The sequence below is a fragment of the Protomyctophum parallelum genome (assembly GCF_964188405.1).
Source record: "Protomyctophum parallelum genome assembly, chromosome: 20".
In the NCBI taxonomy this organism is placed as follows: Eukaryota; Metazoa; Chordata; class Actinopteri; order Myctophiformes; family Myctophidae; genus Protomyctophum; species Protomyctophum parallelum.
The window spans coordinates 40127556-40151834 of NC_139718.1; the positions used below are offsets into that span (position 1 = coordinate 40127556).

General features: G+C 41.7%; 1 protein-coding gene across 1 annotated transcript; it reads right to left on the reverse strand.

Annotated features, from left to right (window-relative positions):
* Positions 1 to 272: 272 nt before the first annotated feature.
* strn3 (striatin, calmodulin binding protein 3) lies at positions 273 to 23286 on the reverse strand. The gene is made up of 16 exons (XM_083792279.1): positions 22729 to 23286; positions 18491 to 18594; positions 17562 to 17632; positions 16586 to 16667; positions 14449 to 14598; positions 12477 to 12606; positions 11780 to 11918; positions 10605 to 10747; positions 10291 to 10469; positions 8759 to 8806; positions 8501 to 8622; positions 8130 to 8297; positions 6549 to 6689; positions 5512 to 5610; positions 4265 to 4351; positions 273 to 2279 (listed from the first exon to the last, which is right to left on the reverse strand). Exons 1-16 carry the CDS (start codon positions 23038 to 23040, stop codon positions 2110 to 2112), a joined length of 2145 nt encoding a protein of 714 aa, XP_083648405.1. The 5' UTR covers positions 23041 to 23286; the 3' UTR covers positions 273 to 2109.
* Positions 23287 to 24279: the final 993 nt, after the last annotated feature.

The window sequence follows — 24279 nt, forward strand, 5'->3', positions numbered from 1 at the left end:
ATTTTCAGCAATGGGATAATACGATTTTGGGTGCAGGGTCGGTAGATATAGTTGAGCTGGTCATTTAAAAAATAGTTATGCACCCTGTTCAGGTGTGGGCAGTGCGCACCCCTAACCCTGACAGCTATTATCTATAGTATGGATAATATCCGTTACCAGTACACTCAACTGAAAGTAGAATCACATCACAGTAGAACTTAAAGGCAGTAAAACAGAAAACACTAAAGAACTGAGAGATCTTGAGGTATTGAAAATATACTCGGGAATAACTGTTAAAATAGAACCGTTTAATAATTAACCTTTAAAAGGGAAATGTCATGGTCTTCATCAGCCAGAACAAACACAGAGTCTGAACAGGCCGCGAGTACACTTTACAACATTTAATATTATAGACATTTTATATATACATTACTTTTCAGCCGTTCTTTGTTTTGCTTCTCTGAGACACAATCTTTCAAACCTGTCGTTTGTAAAACAAATAAAAAGTACAAAACATCAAACTGATCAGAATGTTTGTTTTTTTGTTTTTCCTCCTCGTTTCGGAAGACTAGAAAAAATACTTTGATGGTACTAACCATGGTACTTGATCGTGGGTATGAATCATGCAATTAGACAAAACAAAAATGTCGTTTGGTACACCACACATTTTTAGCATGTTTGAAAATAAAATAGTTTTACAGAATAAAACAAAGGTTTTAATGAATCCGTATGACCGTTAAAATATGCCCCCACCCCCACCAAGCAACACACACTCACCTGTTACCTAGCAACTGTTGCCACGGTAACTAGTTGGTTGTGCCTGATGAGACAGGATCTATTTCTGCAGTGAGACAGATTGTAGTCCTGCATTAAGACAGGATTTAGTTCTGCAGTGAGACAGTTTGTAGTCCTGCAGTGAGACAGATTTTAGTCCTGCGTCTACACCTGTGAGACAGGTGTAGACAGATGTGCGGGGGCGGGGCTATAGCAGAGAGGATTCTTAATTAAAAAACACTTTATTTTACACTAATTATGTTAAATATGCAAATAATGCTTGAAAAGGATGACAATGATTGGCCAAAAACAGTTCATTTTCCCTCCACAATGACAACGAGCAGGGGGGCGGGACTTTAAAACGCCGGGTCACCCACCCAGAGGATGGGAACGTGGCCATGGCAACCACTTCCTCCCCCCCCATCCATCCATCCATCCCATAGGCTGTAGCATTCAGGAGCAGCAGTGTTTCAGTTGAAGGGTCTTTGTGTGGTCCTCTACACACAAATGGTTCTCAACGTCCGGCCCGGGGCTCCACCGACAGTCCAAATGGACCCTTGCGGGTCTGGAACTCTGAGGGTACAAACGCAACCAAATGGACCTGTCTTACAGGTCCATTTGTACACTCTCAGAGTTACATAAATTAGATTAGGGTTCCCGTATTGTTTAATTCAGTGATTCTCAACTCTTTTCTTTTTACTTCAAGGACACCCAATAGCCAATATGCATTAGAGCAGTGGTTCTCAACCTTTTCAGGCCGTGATCCCCCCAAAATGATCATCATATTTGAACTGGGGACCACTCCAAAATAACCATCATATTTGAACTGGGGACCACTCCAAAATAACCATCATATTTGAACTGGGGACCACTCCAAAATAACCATCATATTTGAACTGGGGACCACTCCAAAATAACCATCATATTTGAACTGGGGGCTTCACCAAAATAACCATCAAATTAGAACTGGGGGCGTCTCCAAAATAACCATCATATATTGAACTAGGAAGCCCCCAACCTGACAAGCACTTTGAGGAGGCGGCATTCATTATATTTAGATTGACTCGGCTCCACAGATTAAATATTGTGACAATAGCAGATCTCACAAGCTCACGACGCCTCAAAATAGATCGCCTATTTTCAAAAATGACTTTCTTATATTTCAATTCGGCCAATGTTTGGCGACCCACAGGTTGAGAAGCACTGGATTAGACCACCACGCAAGAATTTTAAAAATCTGTGGGACCATACAGTGTAGAAACCCTCGGTGCTAATGTGACTCTCAGAGCGTAGAAACTGATTCCTCTCAGAGTTACAGAGGCCGTTCCATCAGGTGGTCCCCGGACCAGACTCTCCTCACACGTAGACCCTGGCGAGGGCGTCGGCCCCCGCCGAGGCGATGTAGGCTTTGGAGGGGTGAAAGGTCACGTCGTAGATGGCCTCCTCGCTCTTCTTCCTGTGCGCCGTGATTTCCTGAACGCACGTCTTACTGTCCAGGTTCCACAGGCGCACCGAGCAGTCGTGGCCTGAGGGGGGGGTGACACAGACCAAGACGTTACAACCATAGATATGAAAAAGAAAATAGATTGGCCGCTGCAGTTGGTTTGAGCCATGCGTATCCACGTGAGGGGGGGCGTGCTCCGGAAGTCACGCTGCTACTCAAGTGACTACTGACCAATCACAGCGCGTCTTTTCCGCGACTTTCAGATCCGAATATCGCAATGTCCGCTCTGTGACGCACGCGGAACACTATTCATCACCTTTATTTATACTCACAAGAGTCGCAAGTACAGGTTGAGGGCAAGCCCTTATTTTCAATGTAGCCGGTATAGTCTTGGGGTGCCAGACTGTTGCCTCTCGGTCTGGCTATGCAAGACCAGTGAAGCAGCAACATGGAAGCTTGCCCTCACTTTTGCACATACCTTTCTATGTCTATGGTTACAACCTCTACTGACCACTGGCTGAATCCACTTGTAGCAGAGTGGCTCACAACCTCTACTCGGCCTGATTACCTAAAAGTGTAATATCTGCCCCGAGCCATAGGGAATTCCCTCTGGCTTAGTGGTTAAGATGTTGGCTGTTAATGTCAGATGTTGGCTTTCCACACGGGAGACCCGGGTTTGAATCTCGGGCGTTACACAATCACAGCTTCATAGCACACAACACCAAAAAACACTATAATTACTATTTAGATATTTAGCAGACACATGGAATAATAGCAAAAAAAAATAATCTCAAGTTTAATCGTTCTAAATGTTGCTGCTGTTCCACATACAGAAATCACAGATTTGAGGCATTAACCTTTTGCTTTTATGACATTTCTGAGACCATTCATGTTTATGGAAGATGCTTCAAAACATGTATTCTATTGCTAGTTTGATCACTTCACTTTGAACTTAAAATAAGTAACAAATAACCAAAAATAGCAGATCTACAGGCTCATGTGAGAGCTTGTAGATCGTCTATCTTCGGTGTGCAACATGCTGACATTCTGGCTTCCATGGAATCCAAATGACTCAGGACTTTAATCCATGTATTTACTTACCGGTATCCAGAGTGAAGTAAACACAAACAAAATTCAGAGGACAGTGTAGTGTCTCAAAAATTAGGTAAACCAAGAAAGTAGCATCTGTCTAAACAATGTGCTAGCAGCTAGTGTACAATGTACGATTCTCATCCCCCCTCCCCCCCATTTAATCTGTAGTTGCTGAACATTACATTTACTACCTTCAAAATCGCTCACACTTTAACTTTAACTTCCATAACTGCTGTAGCTTTAAACAGACAACATCAAAGTGCTCGACTTAAACCTCTCTTAAAGTCTCTCTATAGTAGCAAAACCACAAGAGTAAATGAACTGGACAGCCAACTAGTGCTGCACGATTCTTGCTCAAATTTAGAAATGAGATATCATAGGTTGTCTGAATTTAGATTGATAATTTTATTGATTAATTGTGCAGCACTACAATGTACTATTGAAATGTACATTTGAAAGTATAGCATTCCAGGCAAACAATGAAGTTAGCATTCATTGGTCCACAAATGTACACTCTTAATACAGTAAACTAATATTATATAAATACAGTAAACTACTGCCATGGTTGCATTTAGTCTCTCTGCTCTTCTATCGAGATTATTACTTAGAATCCCTGTAGGACACCTACTGGTTGATAAGAGGTACTGCCTGGAAGGCCAAATTCAATATCTCCCCTTATTAACTCTCAGAGTTACAGACCCATAAGGGTCAATTTGGTTCTCAATAGGGTCCCCAGACCCTACTTTGAGAACACACTGGGAAATACCTAGCCTGTCGAGTGTCTACAGTATACAGACATACTGATATTTGGCATTTTTGGTTTACCTTGCATACAACCATTCCATCTTATAAATGTATACAACCATTCCATCTTATAAACTCAGGCTTTTCTCCTCTGAGATGAGAAAAGGCTAGGAACATGGCTACGTTGAGAGCCTCTGCTTTAATAGATCTTAGAGCTGATTGGTCACTTACTGCCTGACATCAGATAGATGCCGTTTGGGTCCACAGCCAGACTGGTCACTGCGTCCAGGTGAGCCACCATGGCATGGATCACTTTCCCTGCACAAAACACACACACTTTTTAACCACATTCATTATCGACATTTTAACCACTTTCATTATAGACATTTTTATCTGCCAACTGACCTTTTGGCAAGACCATAAAGACCTATTCATACTACAGTTTTAGGTGATAAGGTGACCACTGAAAACTACAATATGACGTCATGCTGCGGTCATAAGCCACTCACTGCTCACCCAAACACCTCTCTGTTTTTACTAACCACCGCTTCAGTGGTCTCCTTATCGCCTAAAACTGGAGTATTATTAGTATTAGTACTTAAACCCGTGGTCTCGCCCCTCGACTCTAGCAATTATTTGCTGTTGCTTTGTTGGACAAAAATCTCCTCTTTCAGTTTCCATCCGTTACCACGAGTTTTTCATTATACATGTCTTTGATTCTTAATTTAAACGTGGCCTCAGTAAAAAAGGAACTGTAGTGTAGACAACTACTAGTGTAGTGTAGACAACTACTGTAGTGTAGTTGTTATTGAGCATGTTCTTTTTTGTTTTGTTTGTTTGTTTAATTAAAAGAAACGTTTTTAACGTTTAATGTTTAACAAATTCATCATCAACAACCTGAAGGAGGCCGAACGAGGGCAGAACAAGGAGGAAAGAGCCTGCTTTGTGGTCGGTCTGGGACAAATCAGAAGGCTACACAGATGTGTGGAAACAAGGCGTACAGTATGTGATTAAAGGAGAATTCCATGCTAGAAGGCTTTCTTACCTTTATTTGTAGTCGTTACGTCCCCACCAAAGAGGTCCAGGTGTTATTTTGTGCAAAAGTGTAGTATGTAGTGAGTATTGGCTATTTCCCCTAATATAAACCCTCAATTAATTTAATTGAATTACATTGAATTGAATGGGGCATTGGGGTGTTGTGCTAATTGGCTTATTTCCATCACTCAAAAATCTTTTTTTTTAATAAATCCTCTCTTCATAATGTAAATAGTATCCCAAGCGGCACACTTTACTACTTATTTCGATGGAAATATGTGAATTAGCACATAAACCCAACCTCCATTGAGGGCTTATATTACAATAATGAACTTTTGCATAAAATAACACCTGGACCTCTTTGGTGGGGACGTAACAACTACAAATAAAGGTAAGAAAGCCTTCTAGCATGGAATTCTCCTTTAATGCAGTCAAAGTCTCACCTGACTTGTTATCAAAGAACTTGATGTGTCTGTCCTCGTGAGCTGTGATGGTGATGGGCAGCGTAGGGTGACTCACCACCCTGTTGATGTGGTTGATACCTGACACGACACAACATGACACAAACATGGTTGATAGTTGATAACCGACAGTTTATTATTATCACTGCACTGTGTTACTACCGTGTGTGTACTTGCATTGTGATATTTGTGAGGGCCAAATATTCCCATGCAGTAGAAACAGACATTGTGAGTAGGCCAGACATGTCACCATGACACGTGAACGCTGAACACGTGCAATGATAGTCAACGGCCAGCACGGCGTTTATGTGTTTGGCTCAATCAATCCCAGAATGCACTCTGTTCCTACACGGAAGAAGCAGTGAAATCGCCTCATGCGCTTTTGAGCAACTTAATGCAAGTGGATGGGAGGAGAAATCTGGTGACGTCTCTATTAATATATACTCTAAGGTGTGAGGCAGAAAGGAGGGAGGAGCGAGCGCACACACTCAGGGTGCTGCCACACTATCAAAAGAGCACGTTTTCGGCTGCGGTTTTTAGACAGCTGGTGGATGGAAAAAAAGCTCCACTTCTGCGGACGACTTGCGCGACGGCCAGATTCCCGGAAGCGCTCTCCTCCGCGTCAATCGTCCGCGGAGTTGGAGCTTAATTCCCATCCACCAGCTGTCTAAAAACCAGCTGCGCACACGCATCACAGCTTATTCTGTCTGCGGCGCAAAACCGTTTTGCGCTTAGGTGTGGAAACGGGGACACACTGCTCTTAAAGAGACAGGCTGCGTTTTCACAGCTTCGGCCATCATATCGCTACACTATATGCAATACTCCCCCTTTAATTACAGTATATATTTTTGCGAATCTGCACTGATCTCATAAATGACCCTATGAAATCCTCAGGACGGAAATCCGTCCCTAGGACGGAGAACATTAAGCCCTGCAGTTTGATACGGCCACTTAAGAGTTCAAAATGTTTTTTAAAGTTAGACGTGTGTGTGTGTGTGTGTGTGTGTGTGTATTCGTACTTGTGTCTCCTTGTCCGTGGAGGACCAGGGTTGGCTGTGAGGTCTCCAGGTCAAAGGTCACGATATCTCCACTGCTGAATGATGTCACCATGTGGGCGGGGTCACAGCCGATGAAATCTACTGACGTCGGGATGCCGTGTTCTACACACACACACACACACACACACACACACATTTGAAATTTTTATTTATGTCCACATAATGAGAAGTACAGGAATACCTTTACTTGTACAAAGGACATAAACACTGCCAGTGCAGTTTGACAGTGGGAGAGCAGCCAGTTACAACGTGCATGGACGGCAAAGCTTCGTTACATACAGTACAGCTGACATGTCGGACACAGGGCAGCAGATATAAATCATGGATAAAGGAAACAACGCCTCCTCCAAATCAAGGTTATTATAGTTAACTATAACTAACGAAAAAACGAAAACTAGAATTAAAAAAACATTTTAGTTAACTGAAACTAAACTGAAACTAAAATAAATTAAAAAACGATAACTAAACTAAAACTGTATTGTGTGTTCACAAAACTAACTAAAACGAACTGAAATGATAGACAAAATGGCATTCGTTATCGTTTTTTTAACAATATTTATATGCCTTACGGACATCTAGAATATAAACCTTTTAAATTAATTCGGTACTTTTCCTTATTTCCCGAGCCGTTTTTACGGCACTTTTCAGCACCGTAAGGCAGCAAAAACTAAAACTAAACTAAAACTAAACTAAAACTAAACTAAAACTAAGCATTTTCACAAAATAAAAACTAAACTAAAACTAGCAAACCCGCTCTAAAAACTAACTAAAACTAACTGAATTCGAAAAAAATATGTCAAAACTAACTAAAACTAAACTATAATGAAAAAACCAAAACTATTATAACCTTTGAGCGGCTTCCTATAATGGCTGAAACTGAGCAATACCTCGCTAACTGCTTGGCTCTCTTTTTGGAAAGGCCGGCCATTTGTAAGCCCCTCACAACCAACTTATGCACATGCTCTAGGCTGCCAAAGATAAAAACTAAAGGTTTACATCTGTAGCCTAGCTGTGAGATGGTCTGCACTAGCTGCTGATACTTTGGTTAGAAAGGCTTCTTCCAGGCTATAGTCAAAGGTACAGCCGACCTCGAGAATGAACACCTCTCTATGGTTTTCATTTACAACAATGACATCAGGGGTGTTAGCTGAAATGTTAGAAAACACAGAATCATCATTACACAGGTTAAACATCCTTGGCTTCACACTAGAATGCTTATAAAGCATGGTGGAGGACCTGAAAATGGAAGAGATGTCTTTCGATATAAAATCCACTATTCTGTCATGCCTACTTATGTAAACATGGCAACCATTTAAGATGTGGGACACACACACACACACATTTCAAATGTCTTTGTCAAAATGTCAGGTCAAAAGAGTTTCAACATTTTATTTTCTATACAATCTCACATCTACAAGTCTATTTACAAGCTTGTAGCTTGGTGAAGCGCCTTGGTGAGCTTCAGAGCTTGTAGATCGGAATAACGTCGACAAATGTACATTTGCTGTTTTTATTTAACACAGGATCCATCAAAGTTCCAACCTGTGTTAGCAGAGAAGGTGTTGATACATGGCTCCTTCTCCTCCGGGTTCCACAGCTTGACTGTTCCATCCGCAGAACACGACAGGAGGCGGTTCTTAATGCCGCTGTAAGCCAATCCCCACACAGCGTCTGTGTGGCCCGCCCAGGAGCCCGCCAGCACCGTGGGATCTGATTGGACCACGGCGAAAGGAAAAGGGGAGGGGTTAATGGTTACGTTTGTCATTATGTTTTGTCAGAGATTTTGGCCAATGGGTTCAACTTCAAATCTATACAGAAATGGATTACTTGGATCCATTAAGGTGCATGCGTGGTGTCCATGTGTGCGTGTGTGTGTGCGTGTGTGCGTGTGTGCGTGCGTGCATGCACTATACCGTAGTTCTGGTATGGGTCAACAGTAGAACTTGGTACGTTCCAGCAGCAGATGGTAGAGTCCACTCCTCCAGTAAAACACTGAGCTCCACTGGAGCTAACCGCTAACGACAACACCGCTCCGCTGAACAAACACAAGGACAAGATAATCACAAACACAATGTATCACCTTAGGAGGAGTTTGCATGTGTATTGTTGCAGTGTGTGTGTGTGTGTGTGTGTGTGTGTGTGTGTGTGTGTGTGTGTGTTTTGATGCGTACCTGTGAGCTCTGAACGTGTAGATGGGCTCCACATCGAATGAGGCACTTCTATAAAAACACAGACAGCTTCATGAACATCATTATCATAATCAGCAGAAATATGGTCATCATCACAGACAGACCACAAGTCAATGTTTTCATTTCCTCCCCAATTATGCCAATCCCTCCTCATGTGTAGTGATTAGTGAAGTCACTGCTGACCCCTAGTGTTGGTGTTGGGGAAGGCGCAGACAACCACATGAAACATGTTTGAATAGTTCAAATAGTCTACAAGCACACAATGTGTCGATGTAGATCGGCTAGTTGAACAATTAAAAAAATGTTTTTTCAAGATAGTAAAATATAAGTTTAGGTATAAACTTTGCCCAAGATAGGGCCAGAAGTCTCCAGCCCATGGAATGAAACTAAATCAAATCTCGTGACTGAAAATGACTGGAAACCACAAATTGAGGCTTTAGCCTTTGCTTTCATGACATTTGTGAGACCATTCATTGCTTATGGAAGAGGCTTCTTCTGAACATGTATTCTATTGCTAGTTTGACCACTTCAAATACTCTTTCATTTTTAAATAACTAATAACCGAAAGTAGCGTTTTCGGTGCGTGCCATGCTTTTATAGAAGACATGTTAGAAGACACATTGGACAATTGTGTTCGTTGGAAGCGGAAGTAGGCATGGGAGGATAATCGTTAATCATGAGGAAAAAACCTCACAATAATCATAACGCACGGATTACATTGAAATTGTCCTCCATAATGTCATACATTACACTTTTCTTTTCACAACCATTTCACGTTTGTTGAGCTGCATATGCGGTACCAATCGTCTTAAACCCTCAATTCTGAGGCAAACGGACCTGCAAAGAGCACACTAGGTACGTTTGTTTTTCCCACACCAAATCTATTTGCCAAAAGATCTACAAGGCAGACTGACTGACGCTTGTAGAGTGGCTATTTCTTGGCAAATGTTCACCCCAGAATATGGATGATGGTATATAAAATGCCCTTTTAAGAGTTTTAATATGTTGATCATCACGATAATAGCGTTACTTGCAATTAGCTTGGCCACATAATGGATATCGTCCCATCGCTAAGCGGAAGCATCTGCAGAGGAATCAAATCAAAGTTTCCACAGAGAAGGGCGGAAACTATATCCCTGTGCCACCCAGACGGCCCTATGTGAATTAACCCATTCTGACCTGAGATCAGATTCACACAAGGTTTCCACTGGACACACACTGGTCTGATTAACCCATTCTGACCTGAGATCAGATTCTAAAAATGTCAGTCGTTCTTCGATAAAAAAAAAAAAAGCAGACCTACAAGCTCTTATCGCGCCACTCGGTGGCGCGATATGAGCTTGTAGATCTGCTATTTTTCAATAGCTAAAGCATAACATGATGCCAACACCAAAATGGGTGCCCGTTCAGAATGGGTTAATGTAGTGTCTACTGTATTGTCCACTGTCTGAATAGATAGTAGTAGTAGCAGCAGTACAACCAGTGGTAGTAACAGCATTAGTACCTATACGTACTTTTTAGTAGGTAGCGTTTTGGTGAGGTTCCACAGCTTAACTGTGTGGTCTTCAGAGACGGTGATCAAGCAGGGCTCCACAGGATGGAAGGCCAGACAGCGGACTCCGTCAAAGTGGCTCCGCAGGACGAACTGAGGACTCCACGTCTTACGGAACGAAGACTCCTTATTGGACAACAGCTGTGGAGGAGTAGGATGCGTCAGTGAACCGTGTGTGTGTGTGTGTGTGTGTGTGTGCGTGTGTGTGTGTGTGTGTGCGTGTGTGTGTGCGTGTGTGTGTGTGTGTGTGTGTGTGTGCGTGTGTGCGCGTCTTACGTCGTAGCTGTAGTCCGTCTCGTCGTTGGTAACCGTGAGGTCAGCGAGCTCGCCCAATCCCAGGACGCTCTCTAGGACGTCGTCTGGCCCCGCCCCCAGCATGAAGGACTTCCCACTTCCTGTCGGGAAGGACAGCGGCTCCACTGAGAGAGAGAGAAATTCAGATTCACTTTATGGTCACTTAGATGGACGGTGGTCATTGTTGGGAGATAATTCACCGACAGGGTGATTGACCATCGACGTGAAGCGGTGGTTAATCACAACTACTACTATTACCCAAAAGTGACAATAAAACAAAACAAGGGAGTGAGTGTTGAACAAATGGAATACATTTTCGGGTAGAGCATCGTCTATTTCTCGCTTCAAATGTTTTCAAAAACATTCTTGAAAGCATGTTGTTAAATGACATTGTGTGTTAGTTTACATGGCTGTCATGTTGTTTAGTTAAATGACATTGTGTGTTAGTTTACATGGCTGTCATGTTTAGTTAAATGTGTGTTGTGTGTTGTTTTACATGGACGTGGTCATTATCAAGGAATAACACACCAGTGAATTTGGCAACTGACCAATCAGAATAAAGCATTCAACCAAGCCGTGTAATAACACATGATAAAAACCTAAATAATGTAAGTCAAAAGTGCATAGTGCAGAATACTCAGAAGTGCATAGTATGGAAGGTTATTGCACATCCACAGAGACAGAGTTTTCTCAGTGACATGACAGAGCAGAGATGTCACTGTGATAGTTGAGTCACTATCTAACAGTAGCTACAACACTAGCTACACTACAACACTGGTTTAATCTCTCTGGAGCCACACAGATGCTTCCGTCATACCGTCTGGACTCTGGACCACTAGCCTGGCCCAGCCAGCCTGCATAATGTCTGTTTTTTAAAGAATCGGCCAGTCCTAAATGGGTTAAGGTGTTTTTTACATTATATTTGATGGTTCAAGAAACCATTCGAGTTGGGAGGACCAGTTTTACCAAGAGAATGTACATTTTGAGCCCTATGTTCAGTGTCTTGCTCAAGGACACTTTGATATTAGAAACCCCTTTGAAGCACAAGGATTCAACCGGGAACTTTCTGATACCCTACACCCCTGTGTACTGTTCTGTCATAGTATACAGTTTTGTGTGTGTGTGTGTGTGTGTGTGTGTGTGTGTGTGTGTCTCACCCCATTCCGTTCCGTCTCCAGAGCTGCGGGCCTCCCCGGCCCCCTCCCCTTCCCCCTCCAGGAAATCAAACTCCTTCATCACTTCCTCCTCCTCCTCCTCATCGTCACCCTGCTCTGTAGCCAGACCCTCGTTACACATCTACACACACACACACACACACACACACACACACACACACACACACACACACACACACACACACACACACACGTTACTTTTCACGTTATTTTTCATCTTTTGTGTGACGCTGTATATGATCAAGTAGGGCGTTAATGTACCAAAAAAACAGAAAAGGTTAAATATGGAGATGAGAGGTTTATCAGATATAGTATATTTGGAATGGTTTGGCTCCGATGGTAGATCTCTGACTTCCTGTGACCAGCTGTGACATCAGTCAGTTATGACATATCCATGTATGACTCCACATTTGGGCAAGGTTTGAGCGAGACTCTTTGACTACCATTAGAAAAGTACAAAGTTTGTACTTTTATAATGGTAGTCAAAGTGTCTCTTAGTAAATATATACAACGTAAACAGAAAAACAAAAAGCCATTTAGGTTTCCCCGGGCCATTCTAGAAGAGGGTCTGTGAGTCTTCGCGCTGTAGTATGATCAAGTAGTAGGGCCTTCATTTACCAATGGTGTGTGTGTGCGTGTGTGTGTGTGCGTGTGTGGGTGGGTGCGTGCGTGCGTGCACCTTTGTTTTGTGTTTCTTCGGTCTGTGTTTATCTGTGATGTCATCAATAATGTCTCCCTCATCATCCTCGTCTTCATCGCTGTCGTCTGCGTTCTCCAGGAAGTTAAACGTCTCCAACACGTCAGGACTCCTACACGTGTGCGCACACACACACACACACACACACACACACACACATACAGTATAAATGCATATTCACAGGTATTACAGTGGTGGCAGTGGCTCAGAGTTGCCGGTTGGGAACCATCCCAGGCTCCCCCTGAGTTTGTGTCGAAGTGTCCTTGAGCAAGACTATGGCTGCGTTCGAATTGCTAGGGTTGTTCCCTAGAAAAAATAGGTTAATGAAAATATGTTTGCACGTTTAGGCCTATATGTATGATAAAAAGGTTATTCTTTTAAAACAACATAGGCCTATGATTATTATCAATAAATTAATATTATATCCATTATCCAGCAATATGAAAACAGTGCACCACCTTGACAATATGAAAATATCAGCAGCATGATTGATTAACCACATGAACCCCCGCTAATCCTGGGGCGGGGGGATACGGCAAAAATAGCCGATCTATAAGCAACGCGACGTCCATGTTGTGAGCTTGTAGATCGGGTACTTTTGGTAAAGAATTACCAAAAGTAGCCGATCTATAAAGCTCGATCTGCTCACAATACGGACATTTGGTGTTAACAGAAACAGCAGCTGTCCAATACATTACTGCCTACATAATGAAGTTTTAATGTATTTATCGCAATTCAATAATGCATATTTTTTCATGGCAGGAATTAATTAATATTAATAAAACCTATGTTCGGACACAATGTGTCTCACATGCATGTATTTAGCCTACGTTTGTGATAAAGAATCTCACAAATATATTCTACAGCAAGCAACTGATTCCTCTCATGTCATGTGCTGGGCCTGGGTGATACATGAATCAGATTAGTAATACCATTGCAAATGAATTGTTTTATTATAAATAAAATAAAACAAATAAATGCACAGATAATTTGTCTCGAGATCTGTAGCTTCGAGATCCGCCAGGGAAGAAAAGAGAGGGGAAAACGAATGTTTAAAAAGTACATTTGTGTTGATTTCTTTCGCTGGTTCAACTTCTGCCTCTTAGTTGGAGCGCATGCATGCAGAAGCAACGCACGTGCGCAAACGCGTGCATGTGCGCTCAAGAGCGAGCTTGCGCAATGCATTATGGGGCAGATTTGCTTCGCTGTGTTTTTGTAGTGACCATCGGATGGTCCCTACAATTCTCGGTGCATTGTGGGATACTTCAGTCCACTACATTAGGGTGCAAAAATGCTCACTACACATTCGGACACTATAACAAAACGGCGGAACGCCAAAGTAGTGCACTATATGGGGCATAGGGAATGAATTCGAACGCAGCCTATGAGTCTCTGAACCCCTTTGATGTGCAGGTTGTGCCTTGAATGGTTTCCTCCAGTATCGGTGTATGGATGTGTGTGTGAATGGTTGAATGTTAAAGCCCATGCAAAGCGCTTTGGATAAAGACGCTATATAAATGCACCATTACACCTTCCTCTGACTTCACCAGTCTCACGGAACTTGGTCCTATACTAGGTTAGGAAATTGTACCAGGCCTGGCACCAAATAAGGCTGTCGCTCAACACGAGTGATTACCAACAGAAGCGTATTGGGGGGTTTTGGTATCGCTACCAACACATTTAGCTGTGTTGCTCATTGCACGAGTGCACGATGCATACAAGTTATACCTCGTTGTAAAGGTGACTAATCAACGATTGGTACCAACTGGTATTATTGAAGGGGAGAAATAATCTGCCGAAGTTACGTTTCCGAACTTTGTAAGTAAGCGATAACATTTAGTTATCACTTACTAGCATGAAACCACACATTTACAAACTAGTTCCCTGGTTGTCTTGTAGACAGTCGTCAACTACCTAGAAACCCCTACGTGTGCGTGTGCGTACGTAGTCGTACCTCTTGAGCTCCTGCTCTTTCCTCTTGGCGTCGTTCCCGTTGATGAGCAGGGAGCCGTTGTGCTGAGAGGACGACAAACCCAACAGAGAACGAACTCTCTGACAGCGAACGTCTAGGATGGTGTCTGTGTAGCCTACCTCCTGGAGATACCTGGGAGAGAGACATAGAGACACAGAGAGAGAGAGAGATGAACCACTGACAACGGACATCTAGGATGGTGTCTGTGTAGCCTACCTCCTGGAGATACCTGGGAGAGAGACAGAGAGAAACATCCAATTGAGACTATTCACACAGAATGTTGTAAATATATATTAAAAACTCAAAGAAAAACTAAAAAACTAAAATAATAATAATGCATGCAGAGCGGAACTTGGCCAATCCCCTCTCCTAATTAAGATCCAGAAAAGAGCATTCAAATTCCATAAGCACCTTCAAAATAGTGACCCTACCATCACCAGGCCTTAAAATGCCAGGAGGAGAACATGAGTAGGAGTCCCCTCAGTCAGCTGGTCCTGAGTCTTACCCCCACCACCCCTCCCCTGACTAAAACAACCTCCACTAACCAAATTATCAAAATGCAACAAGAACATTATATCACATATTGGAAAAACACAACAAAAACCCAAAGTAAATTAGAATGCTATTTGGCCCTCAACCGAGAATACACAGTGGCAAATTACCTGACCACTGTTACTGATCCAAAACTGAGGAAGATGTTGACTATGTACAGACTCAGCGACCACCGCCTGGCAGTAGAAACAGGCAGACACAGACATAACTGGCTGCCTAGAGAAGAAAGACTGTGTTCACTCTGCTCTCAAGGGGAGGTGGAGACAGAGCTACATTTTGTGTTACAATGCGACAAGTATAAAGACATCAGAGAATCATTCTTCCCTAAATTTTAAGAAAAATATAAAGAATTTGAATCCACCATTAATAACTCATCACTCCAATATGTTCTGGGAGAACGGTCCAAATGCACAGTTTTGGCAGCAAAATACGTGTGGAGTTGTCATCAACTGAGGGACAGCCAGTGGACAGAAGAGACAGGTATATCTGTCTGAACAGGGTCATTAAGTTGCTGTTATGTTTATGTTTGTTAATTTATTTTCATCGTTACTGTATTGCTTGTTGTTCATTATTGTTGGGATGTTTGTTGACTTTAGTTTTGTTGTATGTACGCTTTGGCAATGTAAAACATATTTATCATGCCATAAAACAGAGCTTAAAGCCGCAGTCTGTAATATGTGTGTTCTGCTAGGGATTCAAACCCACATCCCCTGCTGCAGTGTCAACATGTCTGTCTATGTTGAGCTGTAAACCACTCTCTGTATACCATGCAATACCTCGTGTCCACCAGTAGGTGTCCTCCCTTCCATGTGTCACTGCACATGAACTAGACTCTGTGGGGGCGGCGGGGCTCAAGCCCCCATGAAGAATTAGACCTGAATATATCATTACTCTAAATGTTTATGTTTAATGTTTATGCCTTGCTTTTCTTTTTTTTTTTCTCCATTGCTCTGTAAAGCACTTTGAGCTGCATTTCATGTCATGAAAGGTGCTATACAAATAAAGTTGTATTATTATTATACCACTTGGGTTTAGTGTGAAACGAAAAAACAAACAAAAAAAAAAAATTTGGGGGGGAGTTGTATAAATGGTTAACAGCTCTGACAACAAGCCACAGCTGACAGCAGGGGTACTGATTTCCCTCGCGGGATAATAAAGGTACTGTATCTTCTATCATCTACCCACACTTTTCTATGGCAAGGATCAATAGCTCTTCTGCAAGCTCACAGCACAGATTGGTTGGTTCTTGTTAATGTTTGACCATTTTTATAGTGTTTGCTGTCCGCCCATCGGCTACATAGTTGCTGATGTCGATATCAATCCACCAAAAATATATATTTAAATTGATATATTGGTTAGGCTCTCGTGCTAATAGTGTCTTGTTCCATGTTAAACAACACCTCTATAAAACCATTGGTAAAATATTATTCATAATATTTACACACACACAAAACAAGCTTTTCCACTTTCATTCATGTTTTACCCTATCCACTCGTCAGAGAGAGAAAGTGAGTGAGTGTGTGTGTGTGTGTGTGTGTGTGTGTGTGTGTGTGTGTGTGTGTCTTACTGTCGTAGAAGCTGTCTTCCCTGTTTCCAAGTCAGCTGACTGTTGGCAGGAACTGCTGACACATCTGTGTCTTTATATTCCTCTGGAGAGGAGAGGAGAGGAGAGGAGAGGAGAGGAGAGGAGAGGAGAGGAGAGGAGAGGAGAGGAGAGGAGAAATGTCATATGGATGTATGGTGTTGTACTGTTTGTAATGTCTATAAAACGAGCTCCCCTTTTCATTATCTCATATTGAAAAAACAAACAAAACAAGTGTAAATATGGAGATGAGGCTTCTGCCCGACAACAACAATATTCTATATTTCGAACGGTTTGGCTCCAATGTGGATCTCTGACTTCATGTGACATCAGTCATATCGTGAGACATATCATTACTCCAAATTTGGGCAAGGTTTGAGGCCGACCAGAGCAACTTTGACTACCAAAGTAAAGTTAAATATTTCAAAAAGTATACAACATGGAACAGACAAACAAACAAAAAGCCACGAGCCATCTAGATTAAGATATACCAGAACGCTCTCCTCAAAACAGTCACCTCAGGCGTAAATCCAGCAGAATGGTAGAGCGGTCTCTGTCTGGTATTCCTAAACATAACCTCAGTGAACCGTGCCTAAACGGTTAAACCTAACCTTATCCCTAAACTTAGTGCCAAAACCAAACCCTATTCTGAAAATTACCCCCAGTAAAACTATACCTAAACCTAATTTTATTCCTAACCTTAACCTAAAAATAACGGTGCCAAAACCTATTCCTAAACCAAAAACAATGGCGAGCGTGTTTTAAGGCGAGCATTCTGGTTACCTCTAGAAGAGGGTCTGTGAGTCTGTCCTGTCCCGGGGCTAATCTCACAAACCACTGGACTGGTCAGAGCTAAACGTCTTGTAGATCAGCATCACAGGAGTTCTGTACAGTAAGTACTAAATGTCCTGCAGATCAGCATCACAGGAGTTCTGTACAGTAAGTATATCTGATGTCCTACCTGTCTGGTAGCTGGACGTTTTGACTCCCTGGTTCAACTCTGTTCCATATTTTAATTTGTGATATTTTGCTCTGCAGGGAAAACATAAAACATTCATATAAATCATATTAATAATCATCATATTCATATCTAATATAAAGCATCTGAACACTCATACAATTTTTATATACATTGATTGCAGCACTGACACAGTGACACATATTCCATTCTAATCATAACACATTAAGAAATATATCTGGGATGGAGCTTGTATATTTTTTATTAATAATGAGCACCTTCTTGATCAGGCTTATCAAGCCCAGTATCAATCATTATTTTGTGGAAAGACAGGAGACGACAATAAATTCTGCTCAACAGAACCAGTATCTTTCATTATTGGTCTTTATTGGCTTTTATTATCGTGAGTGAGTGTGAGTTGACCACCATTTCAAATTAAATTAAGTTAAAAATATTTTTGCCTAACATTAAAACAACCATTTCAGCAATGTAATACCGGTATATATAATCTACATGTATCTTCACCTCTTTATAAGCAGAAAATGCTTATATATTTAACCAAAAGATCACTTGCACTACAGACAGAATGCAATTGACCTTTTTAATTTTGGAAAATAATATTGAAGAAACTGTTAACTGGTTAATGTGTGTAGGCTACGCTACAATCACTTTAAAAGCGTAATTTTATCAATACACTTTTAAACCAACATGTTTGTGCCAGCATGGGTAATTCGATGTATTTGTTTTGATTGTTTAAACATGATGTCATGGGCCGCTAGGCTCAATAACAGTCTTGATAAGCCCAAAGCTAATTGATACCGGGTCCTCAATAAGCTTGTCATCAGGTATTTCCGGGTATCATGTTTCGAGGTCCATCCCTAGTCATAACGATATATCGTTATGAAGATGAATGCCTGTTATTGAAAACTTGCCTCTCTTGTTTCAAAGCGTATTCCAACATTTTTATTCGTCGGACCAAATCATTCTTCAGGTTCTCTTGTCCTTTCCTCTCTCCCTGGAGAAACGCTATCCTGGCCTGGACCACACAGACAGACAGACAACACAGTGAGAGAGACATATGACAGTGAGAGACAGTTAACTCAAAGATTTTCAAAGTGTGGGCCGTGGCCTCCATGGGGCACCGTCCTAGAGCTATTTGGAAAGGAAGGAAAAATGATATAATAAAAATATAATATATGTGAATGGCAAATGGTGCATACGGTATAGTGCCTTTATCCAAGGTACTTTAGTTTACATATATTGTGCATTACATTCACCCAAGACACCCATTCACATTCATATTTCATACATTGATGCATGCACCAACCTGAACCTGCACACCAGGAGCAATTAGGGGTTCAGAGTCTTGCTCAAGGACACTTCGGCACCAACTCTGGGGGAGCCCGGGTTCGAACTGATAACCTTTTGGTTCCCAAGGGGCCACTCTACATCCTGAGCCACTGTCGTCCAGGGGGAGTCATTGTGCCAGCCAACGACTTTTTCTTATTTTTTAAGATTCGTTTTTGGCTTTTGTGCCTTTTTTGATAGTGTCAGTGTAGATGTACAGGAAAGAGGGGGAGAGACACGCAGCAAAGGTCGTCATGAACAGGACTCGAACACGCGACACGCTGTCAGGACAGAGCCTATATGTAGCATGCGCCTGGACCACTAGGCCAGCGGGCGCCCCACCAACGACTCTTATTTTGCCCATCATTATTATATAGTATGCCTATTACTTGTGAGATGTACAGTAGACCTGATGATTAAGACCTGTGCAAGGTGGAAATGTTGTCCTCAATAAAAGGATCTCCTTGGAGCTGGTGTACAGTGTGCTGACTTCCCTTCTTCTCTCCAGTGTAATGTTTTGTCGTCCAGCGCCCCGTGCAACTTTATTTTTGGATGTGCGTTCTTCACCTTGGACTCTATTATTATAACGGAACATTTGCTCTCTTTAAAAAAGATGAGCTGGGTGGGACCTTGTTGATTTTTCTTTTTCTTATCTTCTTTAAAGCTATTTTGCAATATGGGGGCGACACAGCCAGAGACCATGTATGGCTGTTTAGGAGTCGTTGGCATGGTAACGATTGGGACCTCTGTAGGGATGATCGATGTGACATTTCCGGCCGATCCTGTAACCCATACGTCAACATATTTGCCATTAATATTTATAAAGTTCAAATTGTGTCCTTTCTGAAAAAGGCATATCCTATAAACAGTCAATTAGAAAAAGCAATGCCTCTTCTTCATTCCCAAACTACGGATACACTGTTATTGGAATGTTGTTAAACAGCTTGAATGTAAATGTAGTATAGTATTCCAACTTGCTGACTCTTTTGAAAGCTTACCCAGAAAGCACTGAATCGATCTGCAGCCTTCATCATCGTCACAAAAGGCTTGGCTTTTTCAACTTCACATTCAAACATAATTATTATAAAATCAAATATCGGCTAAAAACGATAAATTATTTCGATACTGATATTGCATTTTAACAACAACATTGTTCGATACCGATATGATAACCGATTAATTGTCCATTCCTAGAACCCTGTGCTTTTACAGTTGATAAAGCTTAACCAGTTTAAAAGTCATTAGACATACACACTGATATGTGGCCAATAATATATCAATGGCACTCTATAATCAATAGGGCTGAATCTGTCAGTTACTGTAACTGTACAAGTAAAACACAGCCTAATAGACTTGGCCAAAACAATAACAGTTACTCAAGTCTTCTTGTTACATCACAAATTTAAACAGGGTATAAACGTTTGATTGGGACCTGGGTGAAATTATATTGTGCTAGCATCCTAGAAATTGCACTTACACTTTTAAATGAAGAATAAAACATAAAATCAGCTTCTATCAGCCTTAAACATATATTGAAGGACTTATGTGTCAGCAGAAAGACTTGTCCATGCATTCACCTTCAAGTTCAAGTAGACTTGACCACTATAAATGTCTACTAAAAAAAAACAATCACACAACACGACTGCAGTTGATTCAGAACTCTGATATGCTGCTTGCGTCCTAGTAAATACCAAGAAAGTGGATCATCTCATTCCAGTTCTTAAGAGCTTTACACTGGCTGGCTCCCTGTCTGTCAAAGGATTTACTTTCAATTTACTGCTGTTCATTTATAATGCAGTGAATGGTTTAGGGACAAAATAAAATGTCTGATCTCTTCTTGTGTCTGATATCATCACGAAGGCCATCTCGGAGGTCATCAGAGGACACAGCTCTGCTTTCTACACACACTGACATATACACACAACCACATCATTCCAATATACACACACACAACCACATCATTCCAATACTCACTGTCGCATTACTGTATTATTAGTAATAGTAACAAAGAATAGAGTAATCGTTTTGTAATATTAATAAAGCAATAGTTGTTGAGTAATAGTCATATTATTGTGCAATACCCTGGTTACCAGATCCCATGAATCACAGGCAGAGAACCTTATTGTACAATGTACATGAGGTCACATTCTTTATGTTTATACTGCATGTATTGTTGTACAGTATTAGATATTCATACTGTGCTGTATGTGTATATTATATGCTCTGTGTATTCATTCTGTAAACTATATGGAATTCCATATTAGGTTGAATCATGTTTGTGAGCCACAGCGGTGGGGACAGTGAGCAGCTCTTATTTCTGACGTCAGATGCAGTCACGGTAAAGGCATGCAGCACTCACACACGTACGTACACACACGTCTCTACAGGAATGCACACGCACGAGCACATGCACACTCACGCACACACACATGCGCACGCCTCCAGTTCAGTTAACCTACTTGAGGGTGTGTTTAGGACAAATATGGACTGTCACTTCACCTCTCTCTCATTCTGTCTTTTTTTCTCTCGCTCTTTTTCTGACCCACTGTCTCTCTCTCTCACTCATTCTGTCTTCTATCTCTTCCTCTTGCTCTCTCCCTTTCTCTCTCTCTGACCATCTGTCTCTCTCTCATAATAGGCATCATGATACTATAAATTGATTTGCACCCGGTCTGAACGGTGGGTTGACAGATACAGAGGGGTGTCATCAATGCTGTTGATCAGAGGATCATTCTCACTACAACAGCATGGCTTCAGTTAGCTGCTAGGCTAGCATGACAACCATTCGTGGTTCTATAGCGTCTCTTCTCTTTACTGTTGTGTGTTATTACTTATTAGAAGTCTGTCCACGATGACAACAAATCAACACATTAGCTAACATGATGGACCTGGCTAAAGCTAGCATGACACTAGTAGTGGCTGTGGACCAATCCAATATGGCTATGCTGGTACTAACAACTACTACAAGTAACAAATCACTTCTCTGATCAAAAATAACCACACAATATGCTGTTAGGTATATAATCATCAAACCTAGCACTACATCATAACATAGTCAGTGGTCATTTGATTCATTAAATTAATGGGTTGTATAGGGAATTTAGTTGAGACATATATTATTAGTTAGTATAGTTATGACACTTCAATATCAAACAAAAAACAACATTGGTGGCACAAGGGTCCATTTGGTTACAGTTACACAGAGTTAAAATAACACTGAGGATTTTTAGTTAGCAGCTGGCAGTCTCAGAACCTACAGGTTTGTTATTGTTGTCAGTTTGACTATTGTTTTGTTTTGTTTTTTTACAGATCTGTAACTCTGAGAGTGTAGAAAATAAACCAACAAATGGACCCTTTGGTTATTTGGGCATTCATATTCTATTCTGTCTGAGACAAATGGACCCTTTATTTGGGTATTTGTAATAACTGTTCTGTTTTTACATCTATGTAACTAGGAGTGTAAAAATGGTACCAAATGGACCCCGAAAGAGTTAATTTGGTTCCATTTGTACACTCTCAGAAAGAAAAAAAAGATTAGCAAAGCATGCTGACAGTCAGAATAACTAAGTGTTTTTTATATTTTTTATTCTGTTTCGGTTTTTACAGATCTGTAACTCAGAGTACTGTACACATGGAACCAAATGGACCCTTTTGGTCCATTTGGTTCCATTTGTACACTCTTATGGGTGGCTTGGGTGCCCATATGGTCGTAAAGGCTAGCATACCAAACATGGGGGGGCCTTGAAATGATAAAGTTTAACTATGTAATGTTTTATGTTTTATATGTTTTATTATTCTATTAGTAGTACGGTGGCTGTCTGACCTGCAGCTCGGCCCTCTCCACCTCCCAGTGGGCTCTCTCCATCTCGAAGCGGGCCCACTCGTGCTGGATGTAGTGCAGGATGCCGGGGATGGTGTACTGCTGCGGCCGGGGAGGCAGCATCTCCTCCGGCTGGCCGTGCTGCAGCAGCCCGCTGCTGCCGGAGCCCGATCCGCCGGAGCTCCCCGGAGGAGGACCGGCGGGAGGCACGGGGCTGGGCGCCGGGGTGGCGGCGTGCTGCTCCCGGCCTGCCTGCTGCTGATTCCCGGCCATCCCGACAAGCCCTCCTCCTCCGTCGCCGGGGTGTTCTTCCATTTTTCTTTCAGTAGAAGTAGTAGTTGGAAAATCTATTTATTCCTCCTGTTTTGCTCTCCTGACTTTCTTCCCCTTCTTGTGTTGTTGTTGTTTTCCGTCCCCCTCCCGGAGCGCTGTCTTCTGTTTTAGTGTCTTAGTTAGCTGGGGAGGTGTTTGAGGGAAGGCTGTGCTTGCTTGTTGTTTTTTTTGTTTTTTACTGTCTGTCACAAGAAGAGTTTTTGTGGATTCAGCCTGTCGCCATTTTGGCTCTCCCAGCCTCTGCTGCTACCGCGGTGCACGATGGGACATCTGCACCGTGCGACGCGTTGCACGACGGGACGGGAAACTCTCTCCGGTGTGACGCAACGTGACGTCATAAGGTTTACTTATCTATGCAAGTATGCTAGAGCTGATCAATAAGTCCCTTTTCTATCATTTAATTTTGTCTGACACAGTATGACTGTATGAGTCTGTGAAATATATGGGCTAAAATAATATGCCTAATGTAATTTGCCTAAACTAGTGGGTTTTCAACCAGTGGTTCCAATTCTCTAATTGTGGAGATTTGTTGTAATTCAGATGTTTAACAATTGAACTCTTGAGACTCAAGAGTTAAACATCTGAATTACAAGAAATCTCCACAATTAGAGAATGTAGAATAATTGTTCTTTTGATCAACGTTTGCCTGTTATCTCTACAACAAAATATCTTAAATCTCATCAAATGGTGGTCTGTGGCTCAAATGCCGGAATCTGATCCTTGATATGAAAAGGCTTGAAAACTACTGGCCTAAACCATGAAAAAGAGGCACAGAGACATCCATCACCCAATTAAATGATGGCGATATAATGTAACATATCAGTCATAAAGCACTATGCAATTTGGTTTTAATTTCAATTTTGTACTTTAGCAGTTTAATTTTGTCTCCCTGCTCTTCTATTTACAGTACGTTTTATGTTCTAATTTCCAAGTAATCTGCCCAGGTCTGCTTTATTGACTAGAGATCAATGCATGTCTTTAATGAACCTACTGCTGTCTTTATATAGACTAGCTCAGTGGTTTTCAAACCTTTTCATGTCAAGGACCCCCAAATTGACACTCATTAGCCCGTGGACCCCCCTTAGAAAATATATGCCAAGCACCATTAATTTCAAGGACCCTCAGTTTGACCTGAATTAGGCTACGGACCTACGGTCCCCCATTTAATGGCATTTGTATCTCTGGGACCTCAATGTATATTGATATTGTAAAATGAGAGTT

What these genes read in the sequence shown, in the direction of transcription:
- strn3 (XM_083792279.1), bottom strand. Translation starts at nt 23,040, where the DNA reads ATGGAAGAACACCCCGGCGACGGAGGAGGAGGGCTTGTCGGGATGGCC. An exon ending in TGGAGACGGAACGGAATGGG is followed by an intron (nt 10,748 to 11,779) that starts GTGAGACACACA and finishes TCTCTCTCTCAG; the next exon opens with TGGAGCCGCTGTCCTTCCCG. An exon ending in TGACCCATACCAGAACTACG is followed by an intron (nt 8,298 to 8,500) that starts GTATAGTGCATG and finishes TGGTCCAATCAG; the next exon opens with ATCCCACGGTGCTGGCGGGC.